Raw genomic sequence first — 15,830 nt, 5'->3', positions numbered from 1 at the left:
GTGAGCGTTGCTGGCTGTCCAGCATTTATTGCCCTACCCTAGTTGCCTCCTTGAGGTGTTGGTGAGTTACCTTCTTGCTGCAGTCCGCTTGCTGTGGGCTAACCCACAATTCCATTAGGGAGGGTATTCCAGGATATTGACCCAGCAACAGTGAAGAAACAGCAATAGATTTCCAAGTCAGGATTGTGAGTGGCTTGAAGGGGAACCTGAAGGTGGTGGTGTTCCCATGCATTTGCTGCCCTTGTCCTTCTTGATTGAAGTGGTCATCAGCTTGGAAGATGCTATCTAGGGATCTTTGGTGAATTTCTGCAGGGCATCTTATAAATAGCACACTATCTGCAACAGAGTGTTGGTGATGGAGCGAGTGGATGTTTGTGGTAGTGCCAATCAAGTGCACTGCTTTGATCTGAGCAGCGTCAAGCTTCTTGAATGTTGTTGAAGCAGAACCTATCCAGTCAAGTAGACACTATTCCATCACACTCATGATGTGTGTCTTGAAGATGATGGAGAGGCTTTGAGGAGTCAGGAGATGAGTTACTCACTGCAGCACTCCTAAACTCTGACCTGCTCTTGTAGCCCCTGTATTTATATGGCAACTCCAGCTGAGTTTCTCGTCAATAGTAATTCCCAAGATTTTGACAGTGTGGGATTTTGTGAATGTAACACTGAACGTCAAGGGGCAGTGTTTAGATTATCTTATCGGAAAAGGTTCACCAGACTGATTCTTGGAATGGCAGGACTGATATGAGCAAATACTGGATTGACTGGGCTTGTACATGCTGAAATTTAGAAGAATGAGGGGGGATTTCATAAACCATATAAAATCCTGATGGAACTGAACAGGTTAGATGTAGGGAGAATGTCCCCAATGTTGGGAAAGCCCAGAACTAGAGGTCACAAACTAAGAATAAGAGAGTAGCCATTCAGGACTGAGACAAAGAATTTCTTCACTCAAAAAGTTGTGAACCTGTGGGATTATCTCTCACAGGAAGCTGTTGGGCCAGTTCATTAGATACATTAAGCAGCTGAAGATGGTTGGGCTTACCATGTTACCTTGAGGAACTCCTGCAGAGATGTCCCGCAGCTGAGATGACTGATCTCCAACAACTGTAACCACCTTCCTATGTGCCGAGTATGACTCCAACAAGCAGAGAGTTTGCCCTCTGGTACCTATTGATTCCAGTTCTGCTAGGGCTTCTTGATGCCACACTGTCAAATGCAACTTTGATGTCAAGGGCTATCAATCTCACCTCACCTCTGGAATTGAGTTCTTTTGTTCATGTTTGAACTAAGGCTATTATGAGATCAGGAGCTCAGTGGCCCTGGCGAAACCCAAACTAGGCATTACTAAACAGGTTATTGCTGAGTGTGTGCAGCTTGATAGCACTATTGATGACATCTTCCACCACTTTACGTGGTGATCGAGAGTAATTGACTGGGTTGAATGTGCCCTGCGTTTTATGTCCAGGACAAATCTGGGTAATTTTCCACATTGTCAGGTAGATACCAGTGTTGTAACTGTACTGGAATAGCTTGGCTCGGGAAGTAGCAAGTTCTGGTGCACAAGTTTTCAGTACTAATGCTGTCAGAACCCATAGCCTTTGCAGTATCCAATGCCTCCAACCGTTTCTGGATATCACATGGAGTGAATCGAATTGGTTGAAGACTGGTTTCTCTAACGTTGGGGATGACTGCAGGAGACCGAGATTAATCATCCACTCAGCACTTCTGGCTGAAGATTGCTGTGAATGGTTTTGCCTTAACTTTTGCACTGGTGTGCCAGGCTCTTCCATCATGTGGATGGGGATACTTGTGGAGCCTCCTTCTCCAGTGAGTCGTTTAATTATCCACTAACATTCACAACTGGATGTGAAAAGACTGCAGAGTGTAGATCGGATCTGTTGATTGTGCGATCGTTTAGCTCTTTCAATTGCTGCTTTATGGTGTTTGGCATGCAGGTAGTGCTATTTGGTAGCTTCACCAGGTGACACCTCATCTTCAGATATGCCTGGTGCTGTTCCTGGCATGCCCACCTGCATTCTCCATTGAACCAAGGTTGATCCCCTGGCTTGACAGTAATGGCTGAGAGGAGTATAAGCTGAAGTATGATGCTGTGGATTGTGCAGGAGTGGCCCACAGTACCTCATGGATGCCCAGTCTTGAGTTATTAGGTCTGTATGAAGTGAATAACTAATACTAATATTAATAAATCTACTAACTAATACTGTAGAACAATGATAGTGCCACACAACAAAATAGAGGTTATTCTTAGTGTGAAGGTGGGACTTCATCTCCACAAGGACTGTGCGGTTGTCACTCTTACAGATACTATCATGGCAGTCAGCAGATTGGAAAGGATGAAGTCAAGTATTGTTGCCAAGTCTCTCTTGGTAGTGGACACTGAAATCCCCACCCAGAGTACACTTTGTGCCCTTGCCACCCTCAGTGCTTCCTCCAAGTGTTGTTCAACATGGAGGAGTACTGATTCATCACCCAAAAGAGGAGACAGTATGTGGCAATGAGCGGGATGTTTCCTTGACCATGTTTAACCTGAAGCCATGAGACTTCATGGGTCTGGAATTAATGTTCAGGACTCCCAGGGCAGCTCCCTCCTGATTATAAACCACTGTGCCACCACCGCTGCTGGGTGTGCCCTGCTGGTGGGACAGACGCTGCCCAGCTATGGTGATGGTAGTATCTGGAACAAAGTCATACTTACAGAATCATACTTTACAGACAATGTCAGGCTGTTGCTTGACTAGTCTGTAAGCCAGCTCTTTCAATTTTGGCACTAGCCCCCAGATGTTAGAAAAGGAGGACTTTGCAGGGTCGACAGGACTATTTCTCCCGTTGTCTTTTCTGATGTATAGATGATCTATCCATTTCCGTTTCCTTGAGACTTTTGTAGTGTTTGGTACAACCGAACGGCTTGCTAGGTTATTTAAGACAGCAATTGAGAATCAACCATGTTATTATGGGTCTGGAGTCACATATGGACCACACCAGGTGAGGATGGCAAGTTTTCCTTCCCTGAAGGACATTAGTGAACCAGATAGGTTTTCTAACAATCAACAATGGTTTCACAGTCATCAGTAGATTCTTAATTCCAGATTTTATTTTGTTATTGAATTCAAGATCAATCATCTGCAATGATGGGACTCAAACTCAGATCCCCAGTACATTAGCTGAGTTTCTGGATTAATAGTCTAGTAGTGATAGTCCAGCCACTAGGCCATCACCGCCCTGAATTATTCTGGGTTCTAAAATGTCTAGACTTGAATTATTAGGTTGTCATTCAAATCTAAAATATGGAGACCCAAGACTCTCAAACAACATTAGCTCTTAGCCTAATATAATGGTCATATGGGTCCCCCCACCCCTCAAAAACCAAAAACACTTACTCATTTTACAAAGCACTAAAATCCTCACCTGAGCCGTTTCCTTTCCCGAGATCTTGACCGTCTCCTGTCGCGACTTCGAGAGCGATCCCTTCTCCGATCACGTTCTCGGCTGCGTGAGCGACCTCTAATATCCCCAAGTTTGGACCGCTTCTCAGCAGGTGAACGACTTCTGGAGCGACTTCCAGAACGCCCTCGTGATGCAGATCGCTTCCGATAATGTCTAAAAAATGATAAAACATTTTTACCTCAGCCTTCACAAAGTAGATCTGCAGAAAAAAAGGAACTTTGGTCATCCTTGCAGGAAAGACAAATAGATTTCAACTAAAATTCAAAACTTTGTCTTTGCTGCCCCCCCGCCCCCAAACAAATCTCGTCTATGTCTACAGTACCATAATAGTTAATCCAAAGAACGAGTTCAAATCCCATCCGGTCACTGATAATTTGATTTCAGTTTTAAAAGCAAAATATAAAACTTATGCCAATTGATGGTCATAAAATCCCAATATGTCATTACTATTCTTTGGAAACTAAACTCACTACTGTGAGCTTTGTAGTCCCAAACCAGCACAGCCATATAAATTAGTCATGGTCAATGTCTCCAGTTATATCAAATCGCTAAAAATGTACTAGCTCATAAAGAGCTGGCACCAGCATTTTCAGTGGGAATAGAATGGGGAGTGTACAGAATCACAAGTTATTTGGCTTTATCATTAATTTGAAGAAGCTATCAAACGAGACCCAAGCCAATGCTCTTTTCCCTTTGCTGTGACAATTTTCCTTCTCCCAGTACTTATCCAACATCTTTTTCAAGTCATTATTGAATCTCTTCCCAACACCTTCTCAAACTCAGAATTTTAGGTCATAGGAATTACTAACAAGAGACATGAAATCAAAGTTTTTTTCTAACCTGTCACTCATCAGGACTGAAACATGTGAAAAACCAACTGAGAAAGGAACAGTACTCAAAAAACAGTGCTCAAAAAACAGTGATTTCCTGGATCATGTTTGGCATGGAGATGCAGGAAGAACACTTTTCTGAGGAGGAAAATTCAAGTTCTCGGACCTCTCCAAATAACTGAAGTGCCTCATCAATGGTCCCAATCTAGTCATGGAGATGTACAGCATGGAAACAGACCCTTCGGTCCAACCCGTCCATGCTGACCAGATATCCCAACCCAATCTAGACCCACCTGTCAGCACCCGGCCCATATCCCTCCAAACCTTTCCTATTCGTATACCCAGTCATTTAGACAAGTGGGAATTGTGGGAGCCATAATAATTATGCTGCATGATACCACTGCAGTTCTCTTAATCAATCTGTTGAAATGTGTTACATCCAGGACAGGTGGGATTTGAACCCAAAGGCAAGGACAACATTACTGCACCATAAAGGCCCATTATTCTGGATTAGTGGCGCTGGAAGAGCACAGCAGTTCAGGCCGCATCCAAGGAGCTTTGAAATCGACGTTTCGGGCCAAAGCCCTTCATGAGGACTAGTGGGACTTGAACTGAGATCCTCTGGCCCAGACAGACAGACAGACAGAGAGAGAGACACAGACAGAGAGAGAGAGAGAGAGAGAGAGACAGAGACGGACAGAGAGAGAGAGAGACAGAGACAGACAGAGAGAGAGAGAGAGAGACACACACAGACAGACACTATCGCTGTGCTATATAAGACACAAGGTGACTTTAACAAATCCAAATGGAAACAAGAATTCCTCCCCCTCCTTGCCCACCACACCAGAAGCCTTTCCTTCTGCCATTTTTCTCAGTGATATATTAAACTAAGAAAGTACTATTAAAGGGAGGCAGGTCTTGCTTTTGTGATTACTGGAATAAAATAGCAATCTCTGGGTACTGAAAGCACCAACACATGAATCATAGTATTTGGGGGAATTACAGAGACATTTAATTACTAATGGGGGGGTGTGCGCGCGTGTCTGCGTGTGCGCATATGGAGCACTGGACCATGAAAGGACAAATCACAGAGCTCAGAAGTTGAAGTACAAAAGTCTAATTGATATGTGGATTCCGATGGACTAGCAGCACTAAGGTTAGCTCCAGAAGACAGGAGAAGAGAGCCTTAAGTTATGGTTGAAGTATGAAAAGAGAGAAAAGTAGATCAAGCGAAACGTATCTAGACTGTGCGACTCCCTTTAGTCAATGTAAAATCAAAATACATTGCTTTAGTCTTTGGACTTACTTCAGTTAAATGCAAAGAATTAACCACTGTGAATTGTTAATTAATTAAGAAGAATGATATTCATACAAAACGTGAAGCGCAGTACAAATGTGTGTTGATAGTCATCCAGTTGAGTATTCTTTACTTTCTACATATTTTAACAACTCAATTTAAGGAATGTCTTCTATATAATATGCATACATCACCTTTTCAGAATCGTACAGAATCAAAATCACAAAAACCTTGGAATAAAACTAGTAAAATTATTGATTACAAACTGGATACAAATATAGCGGTCTTTATTATTTAGCAAGATAAATTAGTAAACTCTGAGCATCCCAGCAGGAAGTTAACATGGTACAAAAATGAACTGCTTCCCCTTCCAAATCTTCTCTTTGAACACAGCATCTAATTATTGCTGTTTAATTTTCATCCTCTTTTCAACTCTGGGGCAATCCTACACAATGGGCCTTAGCAGTTTTGTTTTGCCCTTGGAAAGAAAGACAAAGGAAAAAAACTTGCATACATATATTCCACAATGTAAAAATCAGAGAACATTTCAGCAGCCTCCAAGCCAATCAAAGCCAAGATACAGTCATCGGTATAGTGTAGGAAACACATTATCCCTTCCCCCTCCATTTTTTAATCCTTTCTTTCCCGACTGTCACCAAATCTTGCAATTTAATTTTACCAAGGCACACAGTCCAAGTGTGAATAAAAACGCCACTAAGAGGTCACTTTTACCCAATTACACTAAGCAAATTTGTCTCAAAACAACTCTTCTCAAAAACAAACACAGAAGATGCTGGCGAAACTCAACCCATCTCCAATACGAGACAATTTGACTACTGCCCGTTGACATTCCATGGTGTTACCATCACTGAATACCCCACTATCAACATCCTTGGGGTTACCATTGACCAGAAACCCAACTGGACTCGTCACATAAACACAGTGGCTACAAAAGCAGCTCAGAGGCTGGGAGTACTGTGGCAGGTAACTCATCTCTTTACTCCTCAAAGCCTGTCCATCATCTACAAGGCATTAGTCAGGAGTGTGATGGAATGCTCTCCACTTGCCTGGATGGATGCAGCTCCAAAACCTCTCAAGAAGCTTGATGCCATCAAGGACAAAGCTTGATTGGCACCACATAAATAAGCGTCTCGATTAGAGTGGTGCTGGAAAAGCACAGCAGGTCAGGTAGCATCCGACGAGCAGGAAAATCGACGTTTCAGGCAAAAGCCCTTCATCAAGAATACATGGGAACACCACTAGCTGCAAGTTCCCCTCCATGCCACTCATCACCATCCTGACTTGAAAATACACAGCCATTCCTTCACTGTCACTGGAGCAAAATCCTGGAATTCCCTCCCTCACAGTATTGTGGGTCAGTGACAGCATGTGACTGCAATGGTTTAAGAAGACAGCTCACCACCACAATCGCAAGCTGGCTAGCCAATGATGCCCATGTCCCATGAGTGAACATTAAAAAACACAGCAGCCAGTTTGTGTACAGCAAACCCTCACCTAGGCAAAATGATGTCACTGCCACATTGCTCTATGCTTTGGGTTGCACAATAAATACCAACCATGACATTAGGGTTAATTCCCTGTGCTCTTCTGCTCAGGACAGCAGGATAGTTTTCAGCTTAACATCTCATGCAGAAGTTAGCACATTTAACTTTGTTTCGTTCTTTATTAAAATGATTTGGATGTGAACACAGGAGGAATGGCTATTAAGTTTGCAGAGGACACCAGAATTGATGGTGCAGTGAACAATGAAGGTGATTTTGTCAGAGTACAATGGGACCTTGCTCAAATTGGCCGATGGAGTTTAATTTCGATAAACAAGAGACGCAATGCAAATCAGGTCAAGACTTTGAGGGTGTATCCAAACAAGTTCATAATTCCTTGAAAGTGGAGTCACAGGTAGACAGGATAGTGAAGAAAGCATATGGTATGCTTGCGCTTATTGGTTAATGCATAGAATATAAGAGTGGGGATGTCATTTTGCGGATGCACAGAACATTGATTAAGCCACTTTTAGAATACTATTCAATTCTGGTCTCCCTTCTGAAAGGGTGCAGAAAAGATTTACAAGGATGTTTGATTTGATTTGATTAGATTAGATTAGATTAGATTAGCTACAGTGTTGAAACAGGCCCTTCTGCCCAACAAGTCCACACTGACCCTCCGAAGAGTAACCCACCCAGACCCATTTCCCTCTGACTAATGCACCTCAGCACTATGGGCAATTTAGCATGGCCAATTCACCTGACCTGCACATCTTTAGACTGTGGGAGGAAAGTGGAGCACCCAGAAAAAACCCACACAGACACGGGGAGAATGTGCTGGATTGCCAAGATTGGAGGGTTTGAGCTGCAGGGAGGCTGATTAGGCTGGGGCTGTTTTCCTGGAGTGTCAGAGGTGGAGGGTTGACCTTAGAGGTTTATAAAATCATGAGGGGTATGAATAGGGTGAATAGCCAAGATCTCTTCCCCAGGCTGGGTGATGCCAAAAGTAGAGGGCATGGATTGAAGATGAATGGGTAAAGATTTCATAGGGACCTAAGGGGCAACTTTTTCATGCAGAAGGTGCTGTTTATATGGAATGGACTACCAGAGGAGACAATAGAGAATAGGTGCAGGAGTAGGCCATTCTGCCCTTCGAGCCAACACCACCATTCATTATGATTATGATTGATCATCCTCAATCAGTATCCTGTTCCTGCCTTATCCCCATAACCCTTGATTCCACTGTCCTTATGAGCTCTATTTGACTCTTCCTTGAAAGTATCCAGAGACTTGGCCTCCAATGCCTTCTGGGGCAGAGCATTCCATACACCCACCACTCTCTGGGTGAAGACGTTTCTCCTCAGCTCTGTTCTAAGTGGCCTACCCCTTACTTTTAAACTGTGCCCTCTAGCTCAGGACTCATCCATCAGCGGAAACATGCTTCCTGCCTCCAGAGTGTCCAATCCTTTAATAATCTTATACGTCTCAATCAGACCCTCTCTCAGCCTTCTAGACTAAGCGTATACAAGCCCAGTCGCTCCAATCTTTCAGCCTAAGATTGTGCCGCCATTCCGGGAATTGACCTCGTGAACCTACACTGCACTCCCTAGATAGCCAGAATGTCTTTCCTCAAATTTGGAGACCAAAACTGTGCATAATATTCCAAGTGCGGTCTCACCAGGGCCCTGTACAGCTGCAGAAGGGGATCTCTTTGCTTCTATACTCAATTCCTCTTGTTATGAAGGCCAGCATGCTATTAGCTTTTTTCACTGCCAGCTGTACCTGCATGCTTGCTTTCATTGACTGATGTACAAGAACACCTAGATTGCGTTGTACTGCCCCTTTACCTAACTTGACTCCATTTATGTAGTAATCTGCCTTCCTGTTCTTGCCAAAGTGGATAACCACACATTAAACTGCATGTGCCATGCCTCCGTCCACTCACCTAGCCTGTCCAGGTCACCTTGTATTCTCCTATCATCCTCCTCACATTTCACCCTGCCACCCAGCTTTGTGTCATCAGCAAATTTGCTAATATTACTTTTAATACCTTCATCTATATCATTAATGTACGTTGTAAAAAGCTGCGGTCCCAGCACTGATCCCTGCGGCACACCACTAGTCACTGCGTGCCATTCCGAAAGGGAACCATTTATCACTACTCTGTTTGCTGTCAGCCAACCAATTTTCAATCAACCAATTTGTCAGTATTTTGCCCCTTATACCATGTGCCCTAATTTTGCTCACTAACCTCATAGTGGGACTTTATCAAAGGCTTTCTGAAAATCCAGGTATACTACATCCACTGGATCTCCCTTGTCCATCTTCAGAGTTACATCCTCAAAAAACTCCAGAAGATTAGTCAAGCATGATTTCCCCTTCATAAATCCATGACGACTCTGACCTATCCTGTTACTGCTATCCAGGAGGTGGTGAGACAAAAAAAAACTGCAGATGCTAGAATCCAAAGTAGACAGCTGGAGGCTGGAAGAACACAGCAAGCCAGGAAGCATCAGGAGGTGCAGAAGTCAATGTTTCAGGTGTAAACCTTCTTCAGGACTCGGGATGAAGGCTGGTCCAATTACAACATTTAAAAGGCACCTGACTGGTTATATGAACAAGAAGGGCTTAGAAGGATATGAGTCAAATGGTACTATATTAATTTAGGATATCTGGTTGTCTTGGACGGGTTGGACCAAAGGCCTGCTTCGGTGCTGTACATCTCTATGACTCTATAATTACACACAATCACCTATGATACAGAAGTCTTGCCACATTTGCCCTTAAACTCGGAGACTGCAAATTAAATTACAATTGTCCATTCCCCCGGCCCAACTTGCTCAGGCCCCATCAGGAACCTGGGGCTCCCTTGCCACAACAACAGGTGGCAAACATACAGGCATAAATATTCTCCTGGATACCAAACCCCAGACACGAATGGACACAAGTGCAATAATCAGAAAAAACATATTCCAAGGGTTTATATTCTGCTAGAGAGTGCCGTTGGGAAAGGTATCCTAAAGCAGAAGGGGATGATAAATCGATGCAGGGAGCTCTGCGGCTGGGCCTGAGGCCTACTCCATTAAGCCACCTTTCGCCCTGCCACTCGCTAACGCCTGTCGGACTGTTCTCTCCGCTACTAAGCACCCGCAGCAAGAAACAAATTAATCAGTACCTGGACTCTCTGCCCATTTCGCTCGGTTACAAAGAACGAAAGCAGCGACTCTCCACCTTCGCCACAATACGATGAAGAAGGAGCGCACGGCGCCAAGAAGAAAGTAGAAGCCATTCGACTTCCAGCAACAGCGCCACCGGCCGGCCGGAGGACTCAAATGTCGCTCCATCATTCATTGAGACACAGGGGACACAATTGGCATTATTGTACATTATATATTGTTATATATCAACAATAACAACTACTGTATTTATATACAGCTTTTAAAGTGGCGACAGGGCCCTCATTCATGTCTGACCCATATTCCATACATCTGCTTTCAGCCCTTATTATCTTTCCCAAAACAATAATAGGATTCTACTTGTTGTTGATTTCCATCTTGCTGGTCACCGCATTCGAAGGATTGCCTATTCCATTTCTGTCACCTCCAGCAGGATGTGACTGCTGAACTCATGTCACTGTTCCACTGTCAGCATTCCACAGGAACAGTTCCTTCCATTGTACCCTGTCCAATCCTACATCATTCCAAATGCTTTCTCATTCCCCATGGTACCTCTCATGCAATCACAGGAGGTATAATACTTGCTTATTCACCTTTCCCCTCCTCACTGTCCAAGAAACATCTTCCAAGTGAAGCATTATTTCACTTGCTTTCAATCTGGTATGCAGTTGCTGCTCAAAATGCAATCTCCTTTACATTGACCAAACAAAACACAGATGTGGGGATCATTTTGTGGAATACCTCTGTTTTCCAAAGGAGTGATCCTGACATCTCAATTACTTCAATTTAAAACAAAACACTTGTCCCTTGTGCTGATATTTTTGTCCTGGGCTTGCTGATATTTTTGTCCAATGAAGCACAACACAACCTCAAAGACAAAGGGACAGTTAGATTCGAAACGTCAGCTCTTTTCTCTCTTTACAGATGCTGCCAGACCTGCTGAGATTTTCCAGCATTTTCTCTTTTGGTTACAACCTCAAGGAACAACATCTCATTTTGAGAGGACTAATTCATTCCCTTTCACACCTTAATTTATACCCATTTTACAGCCCATTTTTCTTTTCCACCACTATTAACAACCCCTTTGTCTTTTACACTGTGCCACTGCACGATCTGCCTTCTTGGTACTCCTCTACCTCTGACAAAAATATGAAAAGAAACTTATTTTACAGCATCTTTCAGTTCTAAAGCAGAAACATGCCAAACTTGAAATGATAATTGTTTTTGTCTCCGCAGATTCTATCAGACCTGTTGAGTTTCTCCAGCAGTTTCTGTGCTTGCTTTAGAGAACTGTTGTTTTGATACTGCATCTGAGATAGAAACCTGATTAATTTAAATCAGTAAAAAAGATCTTATTATGGAGTTTTGAATCACACATGGACTATGTGCCTTGGTGAAATTAAACTGCCATGTAGAGGTAACAGTTGGAAAAAAAATGATGAAAAATGGACAATGAAGAGACACTGGTTGAAGAAGAATGGAAAAAGAAATGAGGCGGAAATGATGATAAATGGTGTGAAGATGGATGGGGAATGAAGGTGAATGTTGAGGTGGTGAAAATGAACGGGGGAGGATGAAGAGAAAATGTGAATATATATTAGGAAGGGACAAAGTAACTCAGGAAGGATGTAAAGGCAAATGCAAAGGGAAAGAACATGGATGTGGAGGGGATGAAAATGAACAGGAGGGATGAAAGAGAAACAGGAATGGCTAGAAGGTGTGACAGAGAAATGTTAGGGATTAGGAGGTGAATTTGGGGGAAGGTGAATAGGAGGACAGTTTGGAAAGAGATAAATGTGTGAGGTTTAGAGAAAAGAAAAAAGGACAGGAAAATGAATGGGGAAGGTGAGAGGAAGTATAGCTGATGATGGAGAGAGAGAAAATATCTAGGGATGGAGGGAAAGGGTGAGGATTAGATGGAAAGACAGAAAGTGCCAGGTAGATTTGAAGGGAGGAGAAACTGGTTAGAAGATGAGTTGCCAGTGCAGGAGGAAATACTTTGAGATGGGCAAGCTGATCAGAAGAGGGAGAAAGGTGATTTGTGAAGAACAGCAATAAATGGGAATTAAATTTAGTTGTTAGTTATATTAATAAAGATATAAAGATGTAGAAAATATTCTATAGAAACTTGGCTTGTAATGTGTGACACTGCTGAAAAATGTGTTGCTGGAAAAGCGCAGCAGGTCAGGCAGCATCCAAGGAGCAGGAGAATTGACGTTTCGGGCATAAGCCCTTCTTCAGGAATGACGAAGGTGTGCCAAGCAGACTAAGATAAAAGGTAGGGAGGAGGGACTTGGGGGAAGGGCGGTGGGAATGTGATAGGTGGAAGGAGGTTAAGGTGAGGGTGATAGGCTGGAGAGGGGGTGGGGGCGGAGAGGTCGGGAAGAAGATTGCAGGTCAAGAAGGCGGTGCTGAGTATGAGGGTTGGGACTGAGATAAGGTGGGGAGAGGGGAATTGAGGAAGCTGGAGAAATCTGCATTCATCCCTTATGGTTGGAGGGTTCCTAGGCGGAAGATGAGGCACTCTTCCTCCAGGCGTTGTGTTGCCATGGTCTGGCAATGGAGGAGGCCAAGGACCTGCATGTCCTTGGTGGAGTGGGAGGAGGAGTTAAAGTGTTCAGTATGTAATGTGTAATGTGTGACAAGCAGAAATCCTGTGCAATACATGGTTAGATGGTTAATGCTAAGTTAAAAATCACACAACACCAGGTTATAGTCCAACAGGTTTATTTGGAAGTACTGGCTTTCAGAGCACTGTTGCTTCATCAGGTGATTGTGGAGAATAAGATTGTAAGACACAGAATTTATAGCAAAAGTTTACAGCGTGATGTAACTGAAATTATATATTGAAAAATATTTGAATTGTTTGTTAAGTCTGTCATCTTTTAGAATGACCATGTTGGTTTCATTTCTTTCATATGTAAATTGCAGAATTTTTAAAAAAGTTACATTCTCAAGTGCACTTCAATGTATTGAAGGTGTTAGCTCCCTGTGAGGCTGCCTGTGCCACAATGGTCAGACTGATTCTAATCTACAAAATTGATTTACAGAATCTGACATGGATTCATGCAGTTTTTGAGCGAAGTAAAATTAAATTCTGCAAGTACAAATTCACCCCACAAACTTATATGTGTATGTGTGCATGTGTGTGTGTGTGTGTGGGCGGGGGGGGGGGGTATGAATGTTTGTGAGAGAGTGTCTGTATGTGTGTGAGTGTGAAGGGATTTAAGTCTGTGAGGGTACAGAAGGTAGAGCAGAACATCACCCGATCACAAAGCAATGCCATCCATGCTCTCAAAATCAATCACAACATAGTCATCAAATCAGCAGATAAAGGAGGAGCCATCGTCATTCAGAAAAGAACAGATTACTGCAAGGAAGTGTTCCCAACAACTGAACAACCAAGAACACTACAGGCATCTACCAGCCAATCCAACCAAACAGCACACCCGTGAACTGAACACATTGACCAGGATTTTGGACCCAGTTCTTCAGAATTCCCTTCGCACACTCATCCCACGTACTTCTCACATAGGCAATTTCTACTGCCTTCCAAAGATACACAAAGCCAACACACCAGGACATCCCATTGTATCAGGCAATGGGACTCTGTATGAGAACCTCTCTGGCTACATCGAAGGCATCTTGAAACCCATTGTAACACTACAGATTTCTTACAGAAACTCAGCACCCACGGACCAGTTGAAGGGGGAACATTCCTCGTCACAATGGAGCCCCCACAATGACGGCATCGCGGCAACAGCCTCAGTACTCAACACCAACAACTGCCAATCTCAGGGCACCATCCTACAACTCATCCGCTTTATCCTCGATCACAATGTCTTCACCTTTGACAACCAGCTCTTCATCCAGACACATGGAACAGCCATGGGACCAAATTTGCACCCTATTATGCCAACATTTTCATGCATAGGTTCGAACAAAACCTCTTCTCTATGCAGGACCTCCAACCAACACTATACACCAGGTATATTGATGACATTTTCTTCCTCTGGACCCATGGCGAGGAGTCACTGAAAAACTACAGTTTCATCCCACCATCAAACTCACCATGGACTACTTCTCATTCTTGGACACACGTATCTCCATCAAAGATGGGCACCTCACTCTCCCGCAAAACCACAGATAACCTCACGATGCTACACTTCTCCAGCTTCCACTCAAAACATTTGCATACACAGGATCTGTTCAGATGAGGGGGAACGTGACAGTTACTTGGAAGTACTCAGGGATTCCCTCATAAGAACGGGGTATGATGCTCAACTGATCGACCGCCAGTTCCGATGTGCCACAGTGAGGAACCATAACAACCTCCTCAGGAGACAGACGCGAGCTGCAACTGACAGGGTACCCTCTGTTGTCCAGTACTTCCCAGGAGCCAAAATACTACACCATGTTATTTTCAGCCTGCAACACATTATCAACGAGTTTGAGCACCTCGCCAAGTCCTTCCTCATACCTCCACTTCTTGCCTTTAAACAGCCACCAACCTCAAACAGATCATTGTTTGTAGCAAACTGCCCAACTTTCAGGACAACACCATATAACCTTGTCACGGTAACGCTGCAAGATGTGTCAGAATGTCGACACTGACCACTATTACGCATGAGAACACCACCCACCATATGCATGGCAGGTACTATGCGACTCAGCTAATGTTGCCTATCTCATAGCTGAAGGCGAGGATGGCCTGAGGCATGGCACATTGGCGAGACCAAACAGAGGCTACTGCAACAGATGAATGGACACCGCAGAACAATAAACAGACAGGAGTGCTTCCTCCCAGTCGGAGAACACTTCAGTGGTCCTTCATTGAAGGATTTTTTTTGGCTGCACATCAGCCCCCCCTCTCCTAAGCTTTGGTCACCCAATATAGAGAGGGGTGGGCAAATTGGGGTCTGCACCTGAGCCTGGCCAAAGTGGTCACTAAGATCGCCAGACAATGGGCCCTAGAGGGGATTACTAAACTTGACAGCTTGTCTATTTCCCATGATTAATGCACTGGTGTTTTTGCAGAGGGATGCACATGCTGCACTTGTATGTCTGTGTCTGTGTTCTTCAATTTTCAGAGGAGACTGAATATGCTGCTTTATTCTAATTAAAGGCAGAAGTAGAAAGCAAAAACAAGGCAATAATTATATTCAGAATTATTTTAGTAAATTCTTGCTAATGGAGCTAATGGGTCTAAAGGTAGCTACGTACCTGGCCCTGCTGGCTTGCATTTTAGGATCCTAAAAAAGTAGCTGCAGATTTAGCGGATGCATTATTTGTAGTTTTCAAAAAAGCCTGGGATTCTGGAGAAGTACCAGAGAATTGGAAAACTGCCAATGTGACACTATCATTCAAAAAGGGGAGGGAGGCAAAAACGTTTGTTTTTACAGAACAGTGAGGAGAGGGGGCAGAGGGCTGCCGGGAAGGATAAGTTTTCCCCCTTAAAAAGGGACTTACCTCGGGAGTCGGGCCTCCATTTTTAAAGAGCGGTGAGGAGAGAGGGTGGAGAAAATTGAGTGCTGCTGGGAAGGGAGACCGTGAGAAC

The 15,830-nt window shown here is 43.7% G+C and overlaps 1 protein-coding gene across 2 annotated transcripts in view; it reads right to left on the bottom strand.

Annotated features, from left to right (window-relative positions):
• ddx46 (DEAD (Asp-Glu-Ala-Asp) box polypeptide 46) overlaps positions 1–10,392 on the bottom strand; it is a 69,528-nt gene extending 59,136 nt beyond the window's left edge. For both annotated transcript variants that reach the window (XM_043703462.2, XM_087995285.1), the window contains exons 1-2: positions 10,273–10,392; positions 3,430–3,621 (exon numbers count right to left, since the gene is read on the bottom strand). In XM_043703462.2, the coding sequence (XP_043559397.1) occupies positions 3,430–3,621; positions 10,273–10,289 (209 nt within the window). In that variant the 5' untranslated portion in view covers positions 10,290–10,392. The remainder of the gene's footprint in view (positions 1–3,429; positions 3,622–10,272) is intronic.
• Positions 10,393–15,830: the final 5,438 nt, after the last annotated feature.

The sequence above is a fragment of the Chiloscyllium plagiosum genome, unplaced genomic scaffold (assembly GCF_037043375.1).
Source record: "Chiloscyllium plagiosum isolate Xiang-an unplaced genomic scaffold, Cpla_swu_hap1 HiC_scaffold_16, whole genome shotgun sequence".
NCBI lineage: Eukaryota > Metazoa > Chordata > Chondrichthyes > Orectolobiformes > Hemiscylliidae > Chiloscyllium > Chiloscyllium plagiosum.
This window is presented reverse-complemented; position numbering and strand designations above follow the sequence as displayed.